A 17858-nucleotide genomic window follows, 5' to 3' on the forward strand; every position below is an offset into this window, starting at 1 on the left:
CAAGTGGGGAACCTCAGCCTCCCCAGGGTCACCTGATCCTGCACATTCGCCTCCTGAAGGCCTACCTGCTCACTCACTTCTCTGTCCCCATGACTGCATCCCCAGTCACCTCCTGCTACCAGCCGGTCCCACAGCAGTCTGCCTGGCCTGTTAAGGGCACAAATCTGATTAAGTCCCTGAATGCTTCAAATCCTTTAATAGCTTAGAGCCCGATAATGGCTTCCCAGAGCTTAGGACTAAGGACCACGCCCTGGCCGTGGCCCAGGGCCGAGGTCTGGCTCCTGGCTGCTGTCCAGGTAGAGAATAGCCTTGCTAAGATCGCAGAGGTGGTCAGGGCCTGCCTGCCTCCAAAGCTGTCAGACTAGTAACCTCCCAAGGGTGGAGGGTGCCGCCCTCGCCCAGGGAGGAAGGGTTCGAGGTGGCGTGCTGTCTACCTGCTAATGGGAAGCGGGACAGGGCCCCTCTAGGATCAGGCCCTCAGGCCGCGGAGAGACTGGCCTCTCAGAGTCCAGAACTCGCTCGGTGGGGTGAGGGTGGGGCGGGTGCCTGCCCTGGCCTAGAGCCCAGCCTGCCCCACCTCCCACATGAGCCAATCCAGGGGTGGAGGGGGGCGGGGCGCTGAGTTGGCAAACCCCTCAGGCACCTGGGCAGCAGGAGAGAGGGGGCAGGAAGGAGGCTCAGACCAGGACGTACAAACACAAGCTTCATTGAGGGGAGAGGCAGAGTGGGCAGGGGCGGGAGTCAGTCTTCCTTCAGGCTCCCGAACACAGCGGCTGGCACGCTCTGCTGTTCCAGGCGCACCTCTGGATGGGGATGGGATGTGAGGAGGACTCGGTCACTCTCTGGGAGGGGGTCCCACCCCTACCCTCCACCCCTCCGGCCCACTGGCCCCTCACCGTTGGGCTCCAGGTCCATTTCATCCTCATCCTCGTCCTCGCCCAGCTCAATCTCCTCTGGGTTGGCCTGCTGGGCCAGCTCAGCCAGCTCCTCCCGGGAGGCGTCACTCCTGGGGCGGAGGGGGCCACACTGCTCAGCCAGGCCCGGCGGCCCCCCACCTCCTGGTGTCTCCCCTCCTGAGAGCTGGCTGGCTCTGAGCCCCAGCCTCAGGGCGCCCTCCCTCACCTCACAAACAGGATCTTGCTCTGGGCCCTTGAGGGCTGGTCCCGCTCCGCCTCGGCCGCCAACTGCTCGGCACGCTGCTCCAGCAGCTTCATGTCATCCATACCGCTCTGCCCGGGGGCCAGGTCGGACACTGGGGGTGGAGGCAGGGAACGTGGGGGTCAGATGCCGTGGGGACCGTGCCTGCTTTGCTCTGGGTGCTGCTGGGTGCCCCCCACGTAAGCCTGAGGCCCCAATCCCCCAGGGGGTTCCCAGCCTGAGGCATGGGGGACGGGGTGAACCTTGATGCTCTCAGACCTGGGAGGCCAGCACCCATGGCAAGGGCCCGCTCACCGGTGCCCGTGGCGCTGCCCGACACCTTGAGCATCTGCGAGGCCATGAAGTTGACCTGTGTGTTGTATGTGGCCTGCACGCTGCGGCGGATCCGCAGCATCTCCCGGATGGTGTCCTCGTTGCCATGCCGGACCTCAAAGTCCTTCCACGTTTGCCAGAAGGCCCCAGTCGTCTGCAGAGGGGGTAGCAGGAACATGAGCTGGTCAGCTTGGCCACAACCTCCCACCCCTCAATCCCTCCCCAGGTCCAGGACCGTCCCTACCCGGGGGTCGCAGATCTGCGAGCAGAAGCTGTATATGGCCCGGGCGCGGTCGATCTCCCCGAGCTTGCACTCCATGTCAGCGAACCGCAGGCACATCTCCCGGGCGTGCTCGTCAGACAGCACCTGGTGGGGTTGGGAGGGGTCAGGGAGGCTGGGATGGGGGCGGGGGTGCACACACCCCTCTGGGCACACCAGGCTGGCCCCTGGGCAGTAAGCCTACCCTCTGCCACACACACACAGGCTCACTCAGATTCCCTGCCTGCAAGACCCTCTTCTTCCCCCTCACCCCCCACCCCCAACGCGGGCACCTCAATAGCCTTCTGATAGATGCTGCGGGTGTGGGTGACCCCGTAGATCTCAGCCGCCCGCTTGATGTAGATGTTGAACATGTCGTACTGCTGCGCGGGCTCCACAGCCCTGGTGGCACGCTCATACACTGCCATGGCGTGCCGCGCCAGGCCCCACTCTTCTTCCAGCTGCGCGTACAGCAGGTACAGCGCTGCGGCAGGACAAAGCAGGGGGTTGGATTAGAGATCAGCGGTTGGGCCTGGGATGCACCCCTACCCCCCAAGACCATTTGGCCCCCCTCACTCTTGGCATATTTGGGAGGGCAGCCATCCAGCGCCTGCTCAAAGAGGTCACGTGCTCGCTCCAGCTTGCGGCCCCCGTAGCGGGCAATGAACTTCGTCAGGTAGGTACTCCAGATGTCCGACACGTTGGGCCACTTGAACAACGAGATGCCGCGCTCGTATGCCTGCCCGAGGGGGTGCTGTGTGTGAGCCCTCAGCAGGAGGACCCCTCACGCCCATGTCCCCTTCTGGCTCATTCAGCGGGCCCCTGGCCTGCCTGCCTGCCTCTCCCTCCTGCTCCTCCCCGTGATCACGCAATCAAAACCCAGCCTGGCGGCCAATGCATGGCCTGTCTTCCTCTATAGGCTGCCAGGACCCTAAACAGAGCTGGACTAGGACTCACTAAGCTAACTCAGCAACTTTATGGCTGAAGATGGGAGTAGATCCTCAGCTCCACAGACACTGAAGCCTGGGGAGAAAGGTCACCACCCAGGCAGGGGAGCAGGCCTGACACTCAAGAGGCGGCACTCATGTGTGTACGACACCGTCCCCCCCACCGTGTCCCCATTCCTGTGTCCCTGTGTCCCCCCAAATTCAAGTCAAAACCCTAGCTCCCAGTACCTCAGAACAAGATTATTTGGAAAAAAATTTTACAAGATGTAACTTGAGTTAAAATGAGATGATTAAGGTGACCTCGCTCCAATACAACTCACATCCTCATGACAGCAGAGGCAGCCACGTCAGAACACCACGAAGAGGCGACCTCTACAAGCCAGAGGGAGGGGCTCTCGGAGGAAAACCACCCTGCCCACACCTTGATCTCAGACTTTGGGCCTCCACGATGAAGAAAACGCACCTCCGTGGGTTAAGCCGCCCAGTGGGTGGTACCTTGTGGGGGCGGCCTGAGCACAGAACAGTGTCCCTGACACCTGGGTGGGACCCCCGTACCTTGAAGCTCTCCTCAAAGTACTTGTGCTCCTCCAGGAACATGGCGTAGTTAATGACGATCTGCGGCGTGGCGATGCGCAGGTCCAGGATGCGGTCGTACACTGCCTTGGTGGACTGCGGGGCGGGGACAGGGCGGTGTGCCCCGGGTGGGGGAGTCAGCCCCCCTCCCCTCCGTAGGGAGCGCGTCGCATTCCCCCACCCCATCCCAGGGGCTCCACTGGAAGGTGCAATCCCACCCCCATCCTGTTCCAGGGGCTCACCTGGAAGGTGCCGAGGCTCTCCTCCAGGTCGGCCAGCATGGACCACACCTTCAGAGACTTGTACACACGGTTCTGCACAGGCTCTGAGCCATCAAAGTACTCGGCGCGCCGGGCAGGCAGCGCTGTCGCCTTCTGCAGGGGCAAGGACGGCAGGGGGAGGCGCTCAGGGGGCGTCCTGAACCCTGACGGCACACCCTGCAGCGCCCAAGCGCGCCCATCCCACCCCTCGCCGGCCCATCCCACCCCTCGCCAGCCTATGCTCACCCGCAGAAGTCGCAAGGCCTGGTCGTAGTTCTCATGCCGGAGCTCCAGCTCTCCACACTCGCACCACACACTGGCCAGGTCGTCCACCTGCTTGAAACTCACCTTGGTGGCTTTCTCCAAGATGACGCGGGCCTGCGGGGCGGGCAGAGGCCAGGCTGAGACCCCGCCCACGAAGGGGGCGGGGCAGAGGACCCATAAGACGTCCATCCGCGACACCCACACTCACATCGTCCAGCTGCCCGTTGTCCTCGTAAAACTTGGCAAACGCGACCCACAGCGTGTGGGGCTTGCCGGTGGCTTTGAAGGGGTCCACCGTCTGCACAGCCTCCGTGTACGTATTGATGATCTGGGAGGGAAGGGCTGGGTCAGGCTGGGCGGGGACCTGGTGGGGAGGGGGCGGGCCTCGGAGGAGAGGGGGCCAAGACAGGCTCTGGAGGCGGGGCCGTCACACACCTCCCGAGGGCGGCCCTGGTGCAGGGCCACACGCTTGTGCCACTCGTGCACGTGGTGTGGGTTCTGGCGCAGCAGGACGCTGTTGAGGAGCAGAGGCCGCCGGCTGATGAGCTGCTCGAAGCGGGCCAGGCGTAGCTCCAGGTCTACGTCATCTGCGAAGTCGGGGCAGGGCGGAGGGCGTCAGTTCACAGTACCCAGGGCACCTCCTGCTCACTGCCGGTCCCTACCCTACGCCCCCACTGTCCATCTGGGCACTCCCTCTCCGAGCTGCCCCAGGGCCACCGTGAACCCACACGTGGGCAGGGTCCAGGCTACCCTGGAAACCCCTCAATTCCACCGCCCCCCCCCCAAGCCCTCCTTCCCTGCCAAGCTCTGGCCCAGGCCCCCTCTCCACCTCACTGTGTACCCTGCTTTCCCTTCCCACCAGCGTTCAACCCAAGCCCCACTGAAAAGTGTCCCCAGTCCTGGCAACCCACCCACTCACACTCCCCTGCTGCTGGCCTCTGACCCCAAGACCCACTCACCCCCAAGAAGTCACTAGGGACCCCTCTCCCCCAGCTCACCCTCCTCCTCCCGCCCCAGCTCCGAGGCGGTCTCCATCTTTGCCGCGATCATACTCTCCTCGAATTGGGCATAGCTGTCAAACACCTGGGTGAAGTCCCGCACGGTCATCACAGTCCGGATGGCCTCCTCATACACGTCCCGAGCCTGCAGGGAAGGGAAGTGGGGGAGGAGGTTGTAAGCAAAGTGCAGGGGAGAGGCGTGTGTGCCCACCACAGGGACCCTAGGCATCTGACAGAACCGGCCTCTGAGCACCCATCCCAGATCAGAATCCCCGTAGGGTACTCCCTGGGGCCTGCCCAGCACTGCCAGCATCCAACAATGGTTGGAGCTCTCCCTTCCCCTCTTCTACCAGATGATCTGGGGACCTCGGCTCCTCATCAGTAAACAGAGTCCTGGGGCCTGCCCAGCACTGCCAGCATCCAACAATGGTTGGAGCTCTCCCTTCCCCTCTTCTACCAGATGACCTGGGGACCTCGGCTCCTCATCAGTAAACAGAGTGGCAGCTCCTCGTGCAGTAACCATGGGGCTCAAGTGAGATACATGATGGCCCAGCCCCCGCTGGACCAAAAGGGGGACCAACCACCCTGCCAGGGCCTGAGCCTCAGCAGGTCATGGACGGCTCAGCTGTTGCTACAAAGTACCCCTCACACCAGTCTGACCCCTCTTTCCAGCACACATTCTCCTGGTCATTCCCCAAACCCCGAGGGGACAGGCAGTATGAAAGGAAAGTGGTGGGAGGCCCCCTCACTCTGCCCCTGCCTGGCCAGTCTCCTGCTGCCAGCCCCGGCCTATGTGGTCCACTCAAAGTGTCAGCCCGAAGGGTCTTTGTATTTTTGTAGAAGGCACAGCTGGTCAGGCCTGCGTCCTGCTCATGGCTGGCTAACTCGCAGCTCCCTGTAGTGGGACACAGTTGGCCCCTTGTTGGCCTGCAGGGCTCCCCCTTCCCCCAGGCCTGCACAGCCCACTCTGGGCCCCGACTCCAGCTCCACCCTCTTGCTCTGATCACCCCTGGCCCACCCAGCCCCTCCAGGGACCTCTCTGAGCCCCCCCACACGGCCCCCATCCCCAAGCTTGCCACTCCACTGTCACAAGGAGAACAGCCAACATGAACAGATGGTAACACCAACACCTCAGGAGGGACCCTCACACCAAACCCCAACTCCAGCCTGAGTCCCAATAGGTGGGAATGCAACTGTCACTCTCAAAAGTTCATTCTCAGGAAACTTCAGCAAACGAGGACACCCAAGCTAAAACAGGTCCAAGGCTACCACCATGGAAAACTAGGTTTCGCTGGTTCAAGGTGGGTGCGCTCGCTGGCAGTCTGCCTCGCCCCACCTTCAGGAAGGCACGTGCAGAAGTGTGCACTAGCAATACACTGGCACATGTTTCTGCTCATATGCACGTCCACAGGTGTCCCCAAAGGCTGAGTGCTGGAGGGAGGCCCCGCCCCGCTCCCAGACCCCTGCCTGCCCAGGCACCTTCTCGAAGTGACCGCTACGGATGTAGTAGTCAGCCAGCGAGCACCAGAGCTTGCCCAGCTGGTCGGTGAAGCGGGTGAGGCCCCCACGGATGATGGCGTCCACATTGAGAGACTGCACCTTGTCAGGGTTCTGGGAGATGAGGTCACAGAGCTCGTGCCACAGCTGCGGGGTGAGGGAAGGTCAGCCTTGGCCCCAAGGGGCCAGCCCTCCCGCCTGGCCAGCACCCAGGGCCCACCTGGTAGTTAGACTTGCCGGCCTTCGACACGAAGCGTTCGTCGTTCACCACGGTGGCCAGGCGCTGCGCTGCCTCATCCAGCCGGTCGCTTGACTTGAGGTACTCGATATACTCCTCAGCGCTTTCGGGGCTCAGCTGGGCACCCACACACCACCGGCTGTCAGTGGGGCCACAGGGCCACACCACCATGCCCCCTCCCACCCCACCTCCGGTCAGCCACCCACCACTGTTCTGGGCAGGAGCTAGCGCTGCACTTCCAGTCTCAGCCCCAGCCCTCACCAGTCCAGGTCCAGCCCTCACTGTCTGGGTCAGACACCAGCGGTCCAGCCTGCACAGACCAGGCCTTGCTTTCATCCCAAGCCCCCTACCTAAAACAGCACTGCACTAAGGACTTCACGATGCATAAGAGACTATACATTTGGGGAAACCGCATGAGGCCTCCATACTGTTTGCCCCTCGACTCTCAGCCCTGCCTGTTATGTGTTTATCTCCTGTTCCCTGCCCTCTCGTGGTTGCAGATTTACTCTGGTTTATGCAGTCAGGCCGCAAGCATTTGTCTGCCAGGTGAGACTGAAAGCTCCGTGCAAACGGACGGTCTTAGCCACGCTATCCCCAGCACCTGTATCCCAGTGCCTGACGTGGAGCAGATGCTCGCAAACTCTCTGGAGATTGAACACAGAACTCATAAACAAAACCCTGTCTGTCTCAATGAGCCACGTTCCCATTTCCTGTCTGTCAGGGCACACAGTGCCCCCAACGAGCCCGTTTTTGGAAAGTCCTGACCTGGGGAACTGGCCCACCTGCCTGAACCTGGCCCCGTCTTGCCCTTTTAGGAGCCTCACCTTGAGGAAGCGCCGGTAGCCCCGCACAGCAGTCTCAGGCAGGGGGTGTGAGCGCAGGAAGCGCAGGTACAGGGGCCAAATACGAGAGTGCTGGGTGATGGGCAATGCCCGGAGGGCCCGGTCGAAAGTTCGGCGCGTGTGCGTGACACGTCCCTGGTCCATTAGGAACTGGCAGTAATCCAGCCACAGCCGGGGCATCTGGAGGGGTGGGGAGAGGAGGGGCTGAGCTGCCAGCCTCAGCACTGGGCCCCAGGATGCTGGATGTCCCCTGCAGCAGGACCCAGAACCCCAGTGTCCCTGGAACTAAGTCTTGCTCAGGCCGGCATGCACAGAGGTCACAGAATTCCCACCCCTGCTCTGTCCACCTCCGTGGACTCTGAGCCCCACCTCCCTACTCATTCCCTGGCCCAGCCATGCCCCTCCCCACCTTGTGCATGAACACAAAGGCCCTCTCATGGCAGTTGTTGACATCTTCATAGGCGGGGTCAGTCACGCAGCGATGCTTCACCTGTGCCCGGCGGGCCTTCAGGTAGCGGTACCAGAGTTTGTAGCTGGGAGTTGGAGGGAGGGGCAGTGACTGGTCAGCTTTTATGGACTCCCGGGACCCTTCCCTCTGCCCTATGAGACGAGGGCTAGGAGCAGGGGCCTGGGGAGGATGGCCAGGACATCAGGGAAGGTGTGCTCAGCGATTCCTGGGATGTCTACTCGCTGACACAACACCTAGGAGGGACCTGGGACCTACTAGCCAGTTCTGGTGTGATGGGATAAGAAAAGGTGGGGCAGGGGGCGGAGGCAGGCAGGGCAGCTGCTGCCAATCTCACCTGCAGGGCAGCAGCTTGAGCGCCCGCTCATACAGTTGATTGAGCCTGGGCTTGGGGGCCCCCTGCTTGAACTCGATGTAGCGGAGCCAGCACTTGACGGAGAACTGGTTCCGCATGATTTCCTCCTCATAGGGGAGGTCCTCTTCCTCCTGCCAGGGCATGGGGAGAAGACAGACCTGCTCTCAGAGCCTGCGCACAGCACCACTCCTACTGGGATCCCTACCCAGGTCCCAGATGCCACTGCTCACCACTGGAGCCCAGTCACCCAGATACCAGGACCAGACTTTTACCTCTCAGAATCTGATGACTTACAACGTGACCCAGACTATCAGACTCCTCGGTCACCGGGTTCCAGGCCAGGCATGAAACTATCACCCAGATATCACTCTCTTGGCCTTCCGAATCAAGCTATCCACTTTCTGGCCCAGGTCACCAGACTCTACAGACACCAAGGTTCTGGTCCAACGCTAGGCCTCTGCCCTAGTCACCAAGTCTTACCTCCTTAGAGCATGACTCCCCAGACACCAGACCTTTGGCATCTCAGGCTCCCACCAGCCAGTTTAGTTCAACTCTGCCCCAGAAGTTGGAAGCTAGATCCTTTATCTCAGGAAGAAAGGTATGGACAAGTTCCCTAGCCTTTAACTCGAGACACCAAGAAGCAATCTAGTGAAAATGCCACGCCTCTACTCCAAACACCAAGACTTTGACTCTCCAGGATTCTACTGGCCGTCGCCCCCTCAGCTCCACATCACCAGGTCTTTACTTCTTTCCCAAGATTCTCCCGGTCCAGACACCATGCCTTTATCCCAGAAACTATAACGCTCAGGACCAGACCTGGACCGTTACCCGGAACACTTAGATTTTACCAATGAAACCAGCCCTGGACTACTCACCATGCTTTTACTTCAAACACCAGGCCTCTCAAGGCTTAGCTACATGAGTTTCCCTTCCCGCCCACACCCTGCGCGCTCCCATTTCCGCCCCAGGTCTGGGATGCTAGGCCCTTAACTTCGACCATTTGCTCTTTACTAAGGTCACCTGAGCTCCGGCACCAGATCTTTGCTCCTGACCAGCCTGGTCCAAACATCACGAGTCGGCCCGTAAGGGTCCTCCTGCTCTCAGACCGGCACAGTTTTAGCCTAAATATCCCGAGTGGCCAAGCCCCAATCCCCTGAGGTATCTAAGCCCCGGCGCCCCTATGAATGCCATCCCCGGCCCGCCGCGGACTCACGAACACAAGGTCCGGTCGCTCGGGCCTCGAAAGCCGCGCCATCACCACCATTTTCCAGGCTCCCCAGACACGGACAGGAGTCGCGGTATGATGACGTCTACGCCTAAAGGCCTCCTATCTCGAACCAGACTAATTTCCCATTGGCTGAACTCCTCCCGATCATGCGCCAGGTGTTGTTGACTTTCCTTTCGACCACCCCAGCTACCGGAAGCATTGGCGAGCGCCCTAAGATGACGTCATCATGAAGCTACTTGGACCAATCAGCTTTAGCAGTGGAGCCCGCGGACTCCCAATGACCTACTGTCTTGTTGGACGGTTGGCTTTGGGCGGAAGCGGCTGTGAAGCCTAAGAGCAGAAACATGGGGGTGAAGCTTGAGGTGTTTCGGGTCAGTGAGCAACGGAGCGGTCGGAAAGCTGGGCGCGGGGTTCTTCCTGGATGAGAAGGCTCTGAAAAGGGAGGCCTCCGAGAGAGGGGCTCTGGGGCGAAAGCTCCATTGATTTGAAAGGGACCTTTACTGTTGGAGACGCAGAGAAGGGGGCGCTGGGTTGGGGGCTCTGGGAGGGCAGGTGTGAGGAAAACCCTCTGAGAGATGTGACCTGGGGAGGAGACTCTAAGAAGGAAGACTTCAGGCTCTGGCGGAGCTCTCGGGTTTAAAGTGGGTGTGCGTCTTTCTCCTAGACCGACTCCTAGACTCTGAAGAATGAGTTCTGGATCTGAGGGTGCTCTGGAATCTAGCTGGGGGTGGTTTGAGGTCTCAGAGAGATGCCTTTATTGTAGTACAAGCTCTTCTGCTCCTGGGGCCAATATATCTGTGTTTCTTTGAGAAAGAGTCTTTCAGACTTGGAGGGGGCTTTCGGGGTGGGGGTGGGGGGTTACTCTTGGATTCTTGGGACTAGACTTCAAGGTGTGTGACTTCTGTACCCTTGCTGGGAGTTTTGGGGTTCTGGAGGGTCCTGAAGAAACACCTCTGGTCTCGGCCAGAGGATCGTTTTCCCGACTCTGACCAGCCTCTGTACAGTAGGGGTTGAGGCGGGGATGGTAATTCCTGACTACTCATCCCTCCCCTTCCCTTCCAGATGACCATCTACCTCACCTTCCCTGTGGCTATGTTCTGGATTGCCAATCAGGCCGAGTGGTTTGAGGACTATGTCATACAGCGCAAGGTGGGTACTGGTTCATTCCAGGGAATGGGGAAGGGTATGAGGGAACAGGGTCAGCCTTCCCTGAGCCGACCCTGCCCTGGATGCGGGGCTCTGGAGGCTTCTGGCTTGTGACTCCATCTGTGACTTTGTCCCTACAGAGGGAGCTGTGGCCCCCTGAGAAGGAGGACCAGGTAAGCCATGTACTTTTCCTCCCACCGGAGTGGGGAGGGGCCTGGATTCCTGTGGGCAGGGAACCTAGGGTGGAGGGACACATGATTTCCTTAACTGCCCTCTCCCTGAAAGTGACAGTTGCTCAGTCATGTCTGACTCTTTGCGGACCCCATGGACTATACAGTCCATGGAATTCTCTGGGCCGTAATACTGGAGTGGGTAGCCTTTCCTTTCTCCAGGGGATCTTCCCAACCCAGGGATCAAACCCAGGTCTCCTGCATTAGAGACGGATTCTTTACCAGCTGAGCTACAAGGGAACCCCAAGAATACTGGAGTGGGTAGCCTATCCTTTCTCTAGCAGATCTTCCCAACCCAGGAATTGAACTGGGGTATCCTGCATTGCAGGTGGATTCTTTACCAATTGAGCTATCAGGGAACTCCCTGAAGGTTGAAGCTAATCTGGGGTTGTAATTGGCACAGGCTTCATTGTAGATAGGAACTCTGAAGCCACGGTCTGGGGGGTTAAGGGGAGGTGGGCTGGGAACAAGATCCAGGCCCTGAGGTGCATTTGCCTCTCCTTCCTTCCCATTTCACCTCCCCAGCGCCGGGAGCTAGAAGAATTCAAAGAGAGGATACGGAAGCAGCGGGAGGAGAAACTCCTTCGTGCTGCCCAGCAGGGCCCCTGAGGTCTCTCCGTGCCGGAATTCCAGCCTGCCCCGAAGAATAACACACACACGGTTCTTTGTTGCTCATGGAAGTGCTTTATTGTCGGCTCTCAGGGGCCAAGTGGGGCCCAGGACACCTCAGGTCCTCAGGGGGCTTGTGTCTGGGGCTGGGGGCTGCTGTTCCGACGGAAGCTGAGAGCAGCTGGGTCCTGGGGGGTGAGGAGGGGTTGGGGACTGAGGGTCCCAGCTCGTTTCTGCACTCCGTCCTGTTGATACAAAGGGGTCAACCAGAGAGAGGGGCCGAGGGTAGTGCCAACCAGAGGGGGACACAGACGCTGGAGGGAGGCGGCAGATGGCAGCTGAGTCACACCTCCCCTCCCTCCCCTTACCTGCTCCCACCATCCCTGAGCCTCTGTGCTCCTTGGTTACTCAACATTAAGGGTGGTATTTTGGGGCTGGTGGGTCTTGGGGGCCTCACTGGGGTCCTGATCAGAACCCAAGCTGTGGGCAAGTATGTGTGATGTGGACATGTGGGGGTCTGGATGCATCCTGTGCACAAGCTCACCTGTCCTCCACCCTCGGGGTGCCTTCCCAGGAAGGGGTCTATTCTCTGTCACCTCCTCATAGCTCTCAGACACTCGGGCTCAGGAGCTGTGAGTTCTCGCCATGTCTCTGACTTGAACATGCCCCAGACATGACCTCGATCCCTTTTCAGCCCTGTCTGGGCCTCTGCCCTCCCTCTGAACCGGGGTATTGGATCCACCGGGGTCTTGTGACTGGCAGGGACTCAGGATGAGTGCTCCTACCAGATGATGGATGGACAGAGGTGGGGGTGGGGCCCCTTGCACTCCTGGCTGGGGGTAGAAGGCAGGGTTAAAGGCCTCAGCCTGGTTGGTCTCTCCTCAGCCCAGGCAGAACATCACCTACCTTGGGGCCCAAAGGCTGGAAGCCAGGCAGAGCGCTGACCGTCACTCGCTGGTCATCCATGCGGCGGCCCTGGGTATTGGCCAGCATGTCCATGAGGCTGTCCATCTCGGGTGCAGGGCTGCTCTCTGCGTGGAGCCAAGGCCATGGGGAGCTCAGCCCAGCTGGAGCCCCCCAGCCCACATCCTCCAAGAAGCATGCTGGTATCTGCCCCCAACCCATGGCCATCTCTGTCCCGTCACCAGCTCACTTTCTCAGACTCTTTCCCACAGGCCCCCCAGGTGGCCACTTGCCCCATTCATGCCCGGCCACCCACATCACAGCCACTTCTGCACACCCTGCTGCCCACTCTCACGGCTGTCAGAGGCTGGGCCCGGCCCCGCCTGCAGCGAGCAGCGCTGCTCCTCCATCCGGCCGCCCTGCACGTGGCTCAGCAGGTTGAAGAAGCCCTCCTGGTCTGGGGAGCCAGCCTGGGGAACAGATATGCTCAGTCCAGCCCACCCTCAGCCAGGAGACCCATCAACCCAGTCAGCCAGCTTCCACCTGGCTCCTGGGCCCGCTCTGAGCTTCTCTGTGGCTCTCACCATGGTCCCCGCCGATGTGCTGCTTTGCAGAGCTGCTCCAAATGAGACATGAGTCTCCTCCTCAATCTCGCCCTGGCCCCTGCCCCAGGGGGCCCCACCAGCAGTGCCACGTGACTGCAGCGCTGCCCCAAGAGAGAGGGCTGACGTCCTACATAGGGGCCTGACTGCGGGGTGGCCTGGGACTGGGACACTAGCCAGGGGACCATCCCGGGGGCCGCTCCCTTATCCCAACCCCCTCCCTTCATGGGGTCATCACTGAGAGCCCTGACCTCGCTGGGGGGTGGATTAGGCACTCAGAACCTCAAGTGCCCTCCTGCACCTTCTTAGGTGGCAACTGGGTCAGGGGTCCCAGAAGACTCCTTGCTAATTAGGTGCCCTACAAATGAATTAGTCTTGTCATTCACAGGCCCTTGGGGGGGTGGGGGTGGGGCCTGCTCACCTTGTCGCAGGCTGAGCCCACATCCTCCTGTTCCTGGTCCATCGTTGTCCCTGCTGCCCTCCCCTGGATCCCGTCCACCTCTCCGCTGGCCTCTGCCCCAGCCCCAGGCCAGAGAAGGCTTTTTAAGAGACTGGGATATGGAGGGGGGCGGGGTGTGTGTAGTGGATACCCAGCCCCAAATCCCCAGCTCATGCCCCATCTGCTCCCACCCAAGCTTAAGCCCCATAAAGATGATCCAGATAATTGTTTTTGCAGCGTGAGGCCGGGGCTGCTGTGGGGGCAGGAGGCAGGGTGACCTGGGTTTAGGACCCGCTGGGCCTCAAGGACTCTGAGGTGGAGTGCAGGGTCCCCACAGTGGAGAGCTTGAGTTGACTGGACCCCCTTGGGAGAGGACTGGACCATGGGACAGCTCAGGTGACATCTGCATCCACCTTGCCCACCCATATTGGCTGGAAAGGCAGTTGCCATCCACAGGTGGTGGGAGGAGAGGAAGCTCAAGGACACCTGAGCCACCACCAGCTAGCCTGGCTCCACCTCTGTCTCCTGGCCATCCTTTCTACTACTGTCCCCAGGTCTGGTTGTCCACACCTCATCCCCCCAAAAAACTGGAAGTTGTGGGACCACCTGTCTCCCCATCACCAATGCCAAGTTGGCCTGTCTCCTCCCATTTGACCCCCCCTCCCCCAGTCCCAGTTAGGGATGAGAGGCTACAGTCCTGCCGAGGGAGGCAAGAAGGAAACCCCACCCCGTCCCCTGAGCAGCTGTGGCTCCCCATCAGTGCCCTGGGAGAGGGTGCTGTTGGGAGGACCCCAAGTGCACCCCACCCCCTCTCCCGCATGCCTTTCTGGAAACCAGTTCAAGTTTCTTCACAGGATAAAGGGGCCGCACCATGACCACCTCTGCACGATTGTAAAGCTTGGTCCTCCTCCCCAGACAGACCACTGCCCTCTGGAGCCCCTGTCCACATCTTCTCCGTGGCCCCATGACCCCAAATGCCAATGTGCTGTCCTGCTCCTCCCCAGACATATTAGTTCCCAGACTTCTTAATGAAGTGTGCCGAACGAGGTAGCTTAGAGCAGCAGACATTTATTGTCATACAGTTCTGGAGGCCAGAAGTCCAAAATCCAGGTGTTGGCAGGGCCATGCGGAGGAGAGACTCTTTCCTTGCCTCTCCCTGGGTTCGAGTGGCTGCTGGCAGTCCTTAATGTCCTGTGGCTTGTCGCTGCAGGACTTGTCTCTGCCTTTGTCATCACAGGCATCCCCATCATGTACTGTTTTAACACAGCTGTCCTAAGACATAGACACTAGTCACACTGCTTTGGGGACTCACCCTACCACAGCACAACCTCATCTTTTACTAACTGCACCTGCAAAAACCATATATCCAAAACAGGGCACATTCTAAGGTACTGGGAGTAAGGGCTGTAACATACTTTTTTTTTTTTTTCCTTCAAGGGGGTGGTTAGCACACCCTTGAGCCCATAGCAGCAGAAGACCTGATTATCCTCACCTGATAGAGTGAGGCCAGACCCTACAGAGTCTCACCACCAGAGGACAGACCAAGAGAGACGCTAGAGGTGGTCCCAGCTCCCTCCCCCCTCCCCATTGCCCCTACAATCCATCCTTCCTCCCAGGAACCACAGGGGTCTCCTCCCTCCCTCACTCAGAACTCTCCCTTGGCCCCCACTGTCCTCAGGAGAAAACCCGAATACCATGAGACCATGGAGATGTTCTAAACTTGACTGGTGATGTCAGTCAGAATGGCCATCATTTAAAAATCTTATAAATGCTGGAGAGGATGTGGAGGAAAGGGAACCATCCTACACTGTGGGTGGGTATGTAAGATAGGGCAGTCACTATGGAGAACAGTATTGGAGGTTCCTCAAAAAACTAAGAATGGAGCTACCATATGATCCAGCAATCCCACTTTTAGGCATACATCCAGACAAAACTAACTTGTAAAGATACACGCACCCCAGTGTTCATTGCAGCACTATTCACAATAGCTAAGGCACAGAAACAACAGATGAATGGATAACAAATGGAGAATCAACAGATGGATGGATAAAAAAGATGCGGTGCATATACACAATGGAATATTACTCAACCATTAAAAAGAATGAAATAATGCCATTTGCAGCAACATGGACCTAGAAGTTATTATACTAGGTGAAGTAAGTTAGAGAAACAGCATCTGATTTCACTCAGGTATGGAATCTAAAATACGACACAAATTATTTACATAACAGAAACAGATTAACAGACACAAAAAAGAGACTTGTGGTTGTCAAATGCAAGGAGGTGTGGAGGAGGGATGGACTAAGAGTTTGGGGTTAGCAAATGAAAACTTCTATATAGAGTATAGCACAAAACTATTTAATATCCTGTGATAAACCATAATGGAAAAGAATATGAAAAACAACGTGCATGTATATCTGAATCATTTGCTGTAAAGTAGAAATTGACATGGTAAATCAACAATACTTCAGTAAATAAATTGACAGGTAAAGGATACACAACCGTGAATATGGCAAAAGCCATTGATTGTCCCCTCTGTGGTTAAATTGTATGTGAATTATATTGTAATAAAGCTAAGAAACAAAAAGGGGAAAAAAAGGATGGTAGAGAGGGGGAGAGAGAGAAGATGAGGGAGAGAAAGAAAAGAAGAAAGAAAAACCCAAGCTCCTTTGTAGAGAGGCCAGCCCTCCTGGTTTGGCCAGGACTGTCCCAGTTTTATCACTGAAAGCCCTGGGTCCTGAAAACCTCTCAATCCCATGCAAATTGGGCTAGGTTAGTCCTGCCATGTCCCACTGGGGTCTGGTCTCTGTGGCCCCTCCAACCTCAGCTTCTGTTGGGGAGGGGGGCATCCCCCCCTCATCTCACTCCAGCCACTCCTCCAATCTCACCTCCTGCTTCTCTATGCACGGCTGCTCCCTAATACCGCTCAGGGTTAAAAGATCATCCCCTCAGGATACCCCTCTGGCACCACCCCCAATAGAGTGCCCCCACCCCACCCCCAAATTTGCTATCATGTCACTTTCTTTCCTTAAGGCATAATTGATCATTTTCTCTCCCCTCCTCCTCCATTCAACTTTAAGTGTGCCTGGCAGGCTTTTTGGTCTTACTCATTATGGTCAGTCCCATGCCCATCCCGTGAAAGTGGCACAGGGCTTGGCACTTGGCTAAACTCTCAAAAAACCACAGCCAAATAAAACCACGCGTTCAGGACTGAGCCAGCTCAGGATTCTGTACCCACACACGAGTGTCACACCTTAAATCCTCATCAAAAGGAGAAGGTGATGCTGGACTGTGCCTGCTGTGTGATAAGGTGTCAGCCCTTTGCTGGCACACAGCCGGGGCAGGCCCTAATATTTCAAGTCGAGTGTAAATTGAGATGTGTGTGTATGTATGTGTGCAAGCGGTTGAACATGCCACTGAGTTCACGTGTGCATCAGCAAGGCTGTGACTAGCATACCTCCTGGGACCAACTCGTGCTTCAGACTGCAATAGGCCTATTCATCACCCGGCCTTGGACAAGGGTCAGTCCGAGTTGCGGTTTCATTGTCCAACCTGCGCTGCCCATCAGGGCCTCTGCAGGGTCGACTGAGAATCTGTATGTGTGTGTTACCTGCTCAGTCGTGTCAGACTCTTTGTGATCCCATGGACTGTTGCCTTCCAGGCTCCTCTGTCCGTGGAATTCTCCAGGCAAGAATGCTGGAGTGGATTTGCTATTTCCTTCTTCAGGAGATCTTACCGACCCAGGAATCGAACCCCTGTGTTGCAGGCAGATTCTTTATCATCTGAGCCACCAGAGAAGCCCCGACTAAGAACCTGATAAGTCACTTAAGTCGTGTCCGACTCTGTGTAACCCCATAGACGGCAGCCCACGAGGCTCCCCTGTCCCTGGGCTTCTCCAGGCAAGAACACTGGAGTGGGTTGCCATTTCCTTCTCCAATGCAGTAAAGTGAAAAATGAAAGTGAAGTCGCTGAGTCTTGTCCGACTCTTAGCGACCCCATGGACTGCGGCCCACCAGGCTCCTCCGTCCATGGGATTTTCCAGGCAAGAGTCCTGGAGTGGGGTGCCATTGCCTTCTCCGGACTGAGAACCTAGCACCCAATAATTGCTAGCTTAGCTCCAACCTTCCCCCAGGCCTCCTTATCAAGTGTTGCCCAAGCCCACTGCTGCTACTAAACTCGGGAACAGAAGGTAAGTGGATCACGGGTTTGTGGTCCCGTAGCTCCAAGTAGGCATACACAGTATCGTTTAGACCCAGGGGAGAAATTTCTGCCGGGGTGGAACTATGCCTGGGGAAGATAAAGGGGTTATTATTGCCTTGCGATCCCACTTTCTCGTTGCACACAAGCTAGGGAAGTGTGTCTGAGCTCACGTCTATGAACGTGTCGTCGGGCCGTGCTCCTCCGGCGACTTTGAAGATGTCTGCAGGGACGCTTTCCCCTGTCGTTTCAGCAAGGAACGCAACTTCTCCGAGAACCGGTGGAGGGGCGGGGCCAGGTGGGCAGGGGGCGTGCCCTGGACCCGCAGGGCGGGG

At 58.2% G+C, this 17858-nt stretch overlaps 3 protein-coding genes across 5 annotated transcripts; 1 reads left to right on the forward strand and 2 right to left on the reverse strand.

Moving 5' to 3' along the window:
• Nucleotides 1-690: 690 nt before the first annotated feature.
• On the reverse strand, nucleotides 691-9539 carry XAB2 (XPA binding protein 2). 2 transcript variants are annotated; one of them, XM_019964247.2, is made up of 19 exons: nucleotides 9383-9539; nucleotides 8152-8300; nucleotides 7758-7881; nucleotides 7331-7528; nucleotides 6489-6623; nucleotides 6251-6415; nucleotides 4772-4916; nucleotides 4209-4360; nucleotides 3982-4101; nucleotides 3756-3887; nucleotides 3492-3623; nucleotides 3232-3345; nucleotides 2306-2468; nucleotides 2023-2213; nucleotides 1715-1837; nucleotides 1453-1624; nucleotides 1123-1252; nucleotides 897-1006; nucleotides 691-803 (listed from the first exon to the last, which is right to left on the reverse strand). In XM_019964247.2, the coding sequence occupies exons 1-19, from the start codon at nucleotides 9431-9433 to the stop codon at nucleotides 742-744; spliced, it is 2568 nt and encodes an 855-aa protein (XP_019819806.1). In that variant the 5' UTR covers nucleotides 9434-9539; the 3' UTR covers nucleotides 691-741. The 2 variants fall into 2 exon arrangements, with proteins under 2 accessions (XP_019819806.1, XP_070648997.1); XM_070792896.1 differs by lacking the exons at nucleotides 7758-7881; nucleotides 9383-9539.
• Nucleotides 9540-9636: 97 nt separating this feature from the next.
• PET100 (PET100 cytochrome c oxidase chaperone) lies at nucleotides 9637-11448 on the forward strand. The gene is made up of 4 exons (XM_019964251.2): nucleotides 9637-9768; nucleotides 10460-10546; nucleotides 10684-10716; nucleotides 11299-11448. Exons 1-4 carry the CDS (start codon nucleotides 9742-9744, stop codon nucleotides 11380-11382), a joined length of 231 nt encoding a protein of 76 aa, XP_019819810.1. The 5' UTR covers nucleotides 9637-9741; the 3' UTR covers nucleotides 11383-11448.
• Nucleotides 11449-11500: 52 nt separating this feature from the next.
• On the reverse strand, nucleotides 11501-17854 carry PCP2 (Purkinje cell protein 2). Of its 2 annotated transcripts, XM_019964250.2 has the most exons (4): nucleotides 17697-17854; nucleotides 12641-12755; nucleotides 12289-12413; nucleotides 11501-11627 (listed from the first exon to the last, which is right to left on the reverse strand). In XM_019964250.2, the coding sequence occupies exons 2-4, from the start codon at nucleotides 12693-12695 to the stop codon at nucleotides 11508-11510; spliced, it is 300 nt and encodes a 99-aa protein (XP_019819809.2). In that variant the 5' UTR covers nucleotides 12696-12755; nucleotides 17697-17854; the 3' UTR covers nucleotides 11501-11507. The 2 variants fall into 2 exon arrangements, with proteins under 2 accessions (XP_019819809.2, XP_070648999.1); XM_070792898.1 differs by lacking the exon at nucleotides 17697-17854 and having other exon boundaries at nucleotides 12623-14024.
• Between the last annotated feature and the right edge of the window lie 4 nt (nucleotides 17855-17858).

Source organism: Bos indicus, chromosome 7 (genome assembly GCF_029378745.1).
Source record: "Bos indicus isolate NIAB-ARS_2022 breed Sahiwal x Tharparkar chromosome 7, NIAB-ARS_B.indTharparkar_mat_pri_1.0, whole genome shotgun sequence".
Taxonomy (NCBI): domain Eukaryota; kingdom Metazoa; phylum Chordata; class Mammalia; order Artiodactyla; family Bovidae; genus Bos; species Bos indicus.

Excerpts from the sequence above, each read along its gene's own strand:
- XAB2 (XM_019964247.2), bottom strand. The coding sequence starts at position 9,433 with ATGGTGGTGATGGCGCGGCTTTCGAGGCCCGAGCGACCGGACCTTGTG. Across the intron at positions 2,214-2,305 it reads CCCTCCCAAATATGCCAAGA|CGCTGTACCTGCTGTACGCG; the intron begins GTGAGGGGGGCC and ends GTCCTGCCGCAG. Across the intron at positions 1,253-1,452 it reads GGGCAGCGCCACGGGCACCG|TGTCCGACCTGGCCCCCGGG; the intron begins GTGAGCGGGCCC and ends CTCCACCCCCAG.
- PET100 (XM_019964251.2), top strand. The coding sequence starts at position 9,742 with ATGGGGGTGAAGCTTGAGGTGTTTCGG. Across the intron at positions 10,547-10,683 it reads ACTATGTCATACAGCGCAAG|AGGGAGCTGTGGCCCCCTGA; the intron begins GTGGGTACTGGT and ends TTGTCCCTACAG. Across the intron at positions 10,717-11,298 it reads CCCCTGAGAAGGAGGACCAG|CGCCGGGAGCTAGAAGAATT; the intron begins GTAAGCCATGTA and ends TCACCTCCCCAG.
- PCP2 (XM_070792898.1), bottom strand. The coding sequence starts at position 12,695 with ATGGAGGAGCAGCGCTGCTCGCTGCAGGCGGGGCCGGGCCCAGCCTCT. Across the intron at positions 12,414-12,622 it reads CCGTGAGAGTGGGCAGCAGG|AGAGCAGCCCTGCACCCGAG; the intron begins GTGTGCAGAAGT and ends GGCTCCACGCAG. Across the intron at positions 11,628-12,288 it reads TCCAGCCTTTGGGCCCCAAG|GACGGAGTGCAGAAACGAGC; the intron begins GTAGGTGATGTT and ends TTGTATCAACAG.